At 32.6% G+C, this 6,568-nt stretch overlaps 1 protein-coding gene across 4 annotated transcripts; it reads right to left on the bottom strand.

Moving 5' to 3' along the window:
- Positions 1–2,589: 2,589 nt before the first annotated feature.
- Positions 2,590–6,568, bottom strand: LOC139784910 (uncharacterized protein F21D5.5-like). 4 transcript variants are annotated; one of them, XM_071724081.1, is made up of 6 exons: positions 5,915–6,567; positions 5,637–5,795; positions 4,498–4,782; positions 4,343–4,404; positions 4,121–4,254; positions 2,590–4,040 (listed from the first exon to the last, which is right to left on the bottom strand). In XM_071724081.1, the coding sequence occupies exons 2-5, from the start codon at positions 5,700–5,702 to the stop codon at positions 4,251–4,253; spliced, it is 417 nt and encodes a 138-aa protein (XP_071580182.1). In that variant the 5' UTR covers positions 5,703–5,795; positions 5,915–6,567; the 3' UTR covers positions 2,590–4,040; positions 4,121–4,250. The 4 variants fall into 4 exon arrangements, with proteins under 4 accessions (XP_071580182.1, XP_071580185.1, XP_071580184.1 ...); XM_071724084.1 differs by having other exon boundaries at positions 4,498–4,793; positions 5,637–6,568; XM_071724083.1 differs by having other exon boundaries at positions 4,498–4,779; positions 5,637–6,565.

Genomic DNA, 6,568 nt, shown 5'->3' with positions numbered 1-6,568 from the left:
TTCTTTTATTTATTAGCGACATTGTCTCATTTTTCTAGTAAACACTTTTTTAGTAAACATTTTTAACGAGATTATGAAATGTAAAACGATACTTATTATTTATTTTAGCATTCTCTCTACGAAAATCAGCAGTTCATGTTGCAATGCACAGTTATTTCATATTTCTTATGTGATATATTAAAACAGTTTTATATAATTGATTTCTTTTATTATATACAAGGCGTTTTTGATAATATACTGTTCAACAAAAAATGACTTTTTTTCGTACTCCAAAACGGGACTAGTCATTTTTTGCAGTTTTTTGGGCGCAAAATACCGTTTACCAAATTGCTTTATTACGTCACAAGTTTGAGAAATTTGCAGTTAAAGTTGTATATGGAACTATTTTCACGTAATTTGTCATATTATAATTAATGTGTGTGACGTGATGGAGAGATTTTATTGCAATCAAAATTAAGTATATTGTTAGGAATTTTAGCCTTCAAAAGAAATAGTTTGTGCCATAATGTATAATAATATATTCATGGTTAAATATGGAGTCTATAGCAGAAAAGCTGTAAATTAGACCGTACAAAATTACCTTTCTTAAAAAAAAGGCGCTGCTAGACCTCGAAATTTTAAATAAATAAATAAACTTATCCTATGCTTAATTATAAGCCGCATTATTCGCCGTCGTCACGCACACCCATATCACTCGCTCGCACATACACACCACGCTGATAATCATTTTGTTACTCCCGTCGCATTCTTCTATGAATTATTTTTATTTATTGTTATCCTTATTTATTTAAAATTTCGAGGTCTAGCAGCGCCAAGTTTTTTTACAAGAAAAATTTATGTATTTTAATAAAATATTTTTATTTTGTACTATCTCTGTAATTCTTTGTGATTAAATCTTTTATTCTATTGAAAAATACATATATAAACTTTGTATTTAAATACCTTGTATTCCCTCGTTGGATTAAATATTTTAATAAAATATTTTTATTTTGTACTGTTCCTCTGTAATTCTTTGTGACCACTAAAAATACACATGTAAACTTTGTATTTAAATATCTTGTATTCCCTTGTTAAATTTAAATAAAATTTTTTAATCTTATAAAATTGTTATCATACATTCTTTTTCTAATTGACACCATGTAAAGATTTTTCAAAGTAGTGCAACAATTATTTTTTGAGGCAATATATATGTTCTCTCTGTAATTGGCGCTGTAATTTAAAGAGATATCATTTCTTTTTTGTAATTGTAATAGATCACTTGAAGCGCGACTCTTCTTTGATAAGGTAACATAGTTTTGTGATGTGTATCACTTGGGTTATAATTTTTTGGAAATAAAGATACTACTGCTTAGATTTTTTCGAGATTTTTCGAGATACAAAGAGTACGTCTACCACTTGTTACTTAGGTTTTTTCGAGGTATAATACTACCACTTTCTTTTTTTTCGAGGTAACAACATATACACTACTATACGTGTACTTGGCGCCTTTCTTTACCTTTTTTTTAAGAAAGGTAATTTTGTACGGATATCACGCCTTTTTGTAGTATTACGCATTTTATAAACAGTATGTACAGGGTAAAGCTATTTGGAGGTATTATACTACCACTTTGTTTTTTTCGAGGTAACAACATAATACATATACACTACTATGCGTGTACTTGGCGCCTTTTTTTACCTTTTTTTTTAAAAAGGTAATTTTGTACGGATATCACGCCTTTTTGTAGTGTTACGCATCTTAATCTTATAAACAATATATCTTATAATCTTATAAACAGTATGTACAAGGTGTGAAGCTAAAGGTGTTACGGACTATTATTTCTAAAGAAAACAATAATTTAATATTTTGCTTAGTTTTTTAAAAATAATAATCTGTAACCTTTTTAGTTGTACACCTTGTTAATGCTATACATATGTATACCACAGAAAAAAATTACTACTTAAAAATAAAAATGTAATGTGTCTGAAGTTGTTAATAATAGTTAAAACGTTTGACACACACACACACACACACACACACACACACACACACACACCACACACACACACACACACACACACACACACACACCACACACACACACACACACACCACACACACCACACACACACACACACACACACACACACACACACACACGCGCGCGCGCGCGCCTTAGGGTAGCAGAAGAGAGAACAAGAGAAAAGTATCTTCGCGAACAATATATGGAGCTAGTCTCATGACGATGAGTCAAGTATGTACAAGAGCGAGATCGCAATGACCGATATGCAAGTGGATTAACCTAGTCGCGAAACGTTCACCCGTTATACTGTTGAAGAACCGACCGCATAACATTCCGTCTTTTTCTAATCCCGCTGTGAATCGATTTTCCAGCTAACGTATATCTTATGTCTTCGCAAAGCGTAACTTTTAAATCCTTTAGGGAGATCAATCACTTCAAGACGACACATTTTTTTTAGAGTGATTGAAGAGAAAGACAGAGAGCTTGTAAATGTCGCGAATAACGTCTTGGACGAGTATAGTAGCGTATACGTCAAGTCGGGAGGCGAATAGAAGTTAAGCAATGGAGAAAAAAAAGACAGACCAAGATATGCGAGTTAATTCAGTTATGATATATTTTTATATATTTTACAGAAGACGTATAAAAGATGTAAGAGGACTTGCGGTAAAAATTCATGCAAGTCTTAATAACTTCAAGGATTAAACTGACGAATATACAAAAGCTACTAAATGTACTCAAAGCTACTTAATGATTAATACAATGCTAAATGAAGTGTTGTACAAAATTTGAATAGAGTCAAAGATTGCGGTCAGCTACATATTAGTTGCTTTCCATTTACATCAAAACTCAGATAATTCTCACTTGTGATGTCATTCTGTCTTTATTATTCATTAATTCCCAAAAAGGATAGAACGACGTCACAAGTGAGAATTATCTGAGTTTTGATGTAAATGGAAAGCACCTATTATATACACGAAAATGAATTACGAATGATTATTACGTAACGATGTTCGTTGCGCTATATTTTCGCTTTGTTAAAAAATTATAATAAATTATAATAAATTGAGTTAATCGCAGCGCGCGACAAAGTTATGTACGTGAGCACTGTGAGCGATTTAATGATTGTAACCTTACTTGTATACATTTCCTAGAAAAATATTTCTATATTATGTTTAACAACAATATTAAATATTAACATTTCATAACTGCCAAACGTTTCCAGTTGAGCGCAATTGCACGAGTTACGAATCATTTATAGACTCTTTTTCTCAGTTAACTAGTTTCTACTGCATTGAAATCTTGCATAGATAAAAATGTATTAGCATATCGCGCAAGAATCATCGATATCTAAGTAAACAATTAATCAAATATATACAGTATATATGCGTACATCTGGATTAATCCGAAAGCTTAGTCTCCATCTTTTGAAACATAAAATAATTTTATGCCACAACAGTGAAGTGCGGAATATTAAATAAAATGCGCCATTTAACAATAACTTCTAAGGTAACAAGTTTAATCTACGGTGACCTAAATTTAAACGTGAAAAGAAATTAAATTATTTCAATGAGTTCTCGAATCGTCCCCAATCAGAAATAGACATGAGTCACGTAGAAACGAATTTCCTAATTCGTCTGAGTTATTCGATACAATGTTCTAGTTTAAATGTGACACTACTTTGTAAAATGTTAAGTTTTATTGTTTTCTCTACTCTACGATCAATATAACAATCTTTATAAATTTCTTTCTAAATAAAAATATTCTACACAATCGGAAAACTATTTTACAACATGAGTAAAGAACGAAGTAAAAAAGCGAAATAATCAATTTTGACGCGATTAAAGGGAATCATCAATGGCGATTGTATTAAACTCTAGTCCATACTGACTAATAATCGCGGATTATGCGTGAAAATTGTAGAGTTTCTTGACAACTCTTATGTACAGATGGATTCAAGTGTTTCTGGCTTCATTCATCTGGTCCCATGCCTACTTGTTCAGCATGTCCGTTCATTACCAGTTCTTCAGTAAGGGAAATTAGCTTTAAAAAATCAATTAATTTCAATTAATTTGCGCATCTGCAAAGAGATTCTCGAAGATTGGATAATAATAACTACTTACCTTATAATTTTGTATCATAAAATAAATATTTGCATAAATATTAGTTTGAATGCGACCTTCAATCTGAGTTTGGGCAGCAACTCCCTTTGAGGAACAATTTTGTACCACATTGTAAGCTTCTGTCGATCATTTACCTGCAAAAGAGTAACATCAAAGTATAATTACATATCCAAAGATAAATAATTTTGAGTGTAGAGATGTATATATCTAAAATCTACTTACACGTAGGAGTTGATAATAATCTCGTTGATTGAAATGTGGCTTGGATCAGTCAACTCGCGAAACTGTAATATAATAATAAATCGATTAGAATTTTCGGAAACATTACTTCATACGATTCTTTCACACGATGACGGTTAATGTTAATTTTCGATTACCTTATTATTACGTTTCGCGTGTTCTATACTTGTCGTCATGACGAAACATCTGATCGAGACATTGCGCTTCTTGGCTATCTCAATATATCTCTTTCTCGAAGCTGGATCAGGATTGGTATTGTCTATAACTATACTTTTTCCTTGATTCAAGTATTGTTGGACTGCAGCAATGCACTTCTGCCAGCTGCCTAAAGTGTCTCTGTTGACGTATCCGTATTCCTTCAGATAATTCTTTGCAAAATGCGATTTTCCGGAGTCTGGACTGCCGACCATAAGTACCACCTGCTAATGGATATCTATAAGCACGAGGAAAGAGCGGGCCTCTGTTCACATTTGACGTTCACGATGATATTCGTGTTATGCACGATGCTTCTGTCGAAACCGAGGAATCACATGCCGGAAAAATTTTACTTAGGTATTTATCATTAAAAGAATAACTTTGTATAATTCTCTTTTATGTTATTTCTCATTAGACCATGGTACGAGAGAAACAAACACATTTTTCCAGCGAGTAGATGGAAACCTTTTGATCCAACGAAAAGTTATGACAAGTATACAGTGTCGGATAAAAATAGGAAGAAAGATAAAATCTGATAAACTTAGATTCAACGAATTGTCCAATTTCGTTTAAAGGATTCAGATTCAAAGGACTGTAATTTAGTAGAGCTACATAATCGAGTAAATGAATTAAATATTATCACATAACTGAATGAATTTGAATCTGAATCTTTTAAACGAAATTGGACAATTCGTTGAATCTAAGTTTATCAGATTTTATCTTTCTTCCTATTTTTATCCGACACTGTATACTTGTCATAACTTTTCGTTGGATCAAAAGGTTCCCATCTACTCGCTGGAAAAATGTGTTTGTTCCTCTCGTATCATGATCTAGTGAGAAATAACAAAAGAGAATTATACAAAGTATTCTTTTAATGATAAATATACCTAAGTAAAATTTTTCCGGCATGTGATTCCTCGGTTTCGACAGAAGCATCGTGCATAACACGAATATCATCGTGAACGTCAAATGTGAACAGAGGTTCGCTTTTTCCTCGTGCCTAATTGCAATATTACATACATTAAAATAACATGCCAACATTGTGATATTGCTTCATAAGTTTATCACTTAGTATCTTTACCTTAGTTACAATAAAATCGTAAAACGTATAATGGTGCGGTAATATAAGAAAGATCCTCCTTGACATACATTAACTGATCTACCATTACTGTTTTAAGCTCGCTGAATTCACGCTTCGGAACTTCTAAACATCTCTGAAGAAGCTGATAGATAGAATTACCTGTATGTGAAAATTTAATTTATGCAGTAGAACATTATATATCACGCCAATGTTACTCCAAAAGTGACACTGGAGTATTTTAATAACTTAAAAATTCTCTAAATCACTGAGACATTCACCTTTCTTCATTATAACACTCCGACGATAGCCAGATCCATCCCAATAACTGAATGTGATCTCAATTTCTTCTTCCTTCAACGCGTTCTGCTTTCTAGCCCATTCTTGCCTCAATTCTTCCTTAAGTTTATTTTCCTCCTCCTTCCTTTCCCTATCTGGCAAGAAACTTGTATCTACATCTGGATTTTTCTTAATCTTCTTAATCGCGAGGCCATCAGATTGCTCATTTTCTGACTGCGGGGATTTTTCGGCATTGTCTTCATCCAGATTAAAAGTACAAAGCTTGAATCTGTCTCTTCTGTTTGTTCTTTTCTTTTCCTGCTCTTTTTCACGTTCCTTGTATCAAAGCATGATATGTATGACTAGATGACATTCAGAGCACTGGACGAAAATCACATAACATTCAGAGCACTGGGCAGAAATCACATGTGTATATATATATATATATAATCACGGCAAACCGCATATATAACATCGTGTTATTTTTATTACATTTAGGAAAATTATTTCATATTAACTCAATAGGCGTTAAACTTGCATACATAGGGAGCTTTCCAGCAAGTGACACAAGCCGACACAAACGTCGTTCTATCTTTCCTTTTTGGCAATGAGTAACAAAGACAAAACGATACCTGTGTCGACTTGTGTCGCTTGCT

This window comes from Temnothorax nylanderi, unplaced genomic scaffold (assembly GCF_030848795.1).
Source record: "Temnothorax nylanderi isolate EJ_2023f unplaced genomic scaffold, tnyl_v1.0 TNYL_tig0703_pilon, whole genome shotgun sequence".
In the NCBI taxonomy this organism is placed as follows: Eukaryota; Metazoa; Arthropoda; class Insecta; order Hymenoptera; family Formicidae; genus Temnothorax; species Temnothorax nylanderi.
This window is presented reverse-complemented; position numbering and strand designations above follow the sequence as displayed.

Bases quoted from the DNA above. Each gene is read 5' to 3' on its own strand.
- LOC139784910 (XM_071724082.1), bottom strand. From the start codon at position 5,702: ATGTCAAGGAGGATCTTTCTTATATTACCGCACCATTATACGTTTTAC. The intron at 4,783-5,636 runs GTAAAGATACTA...GATATCCATTAG, and splicing joins ACGATTTTATTGTAACTAAG to CAGGTGGTACTTATGGTCGG. The intron at 4,405-4,497 runs GTAATCGAAAAT...ATTATATTACAG, and splicing joins ACGCGAAACGTAATAATAAG to TTTCGCGAGTTGACTGATCC.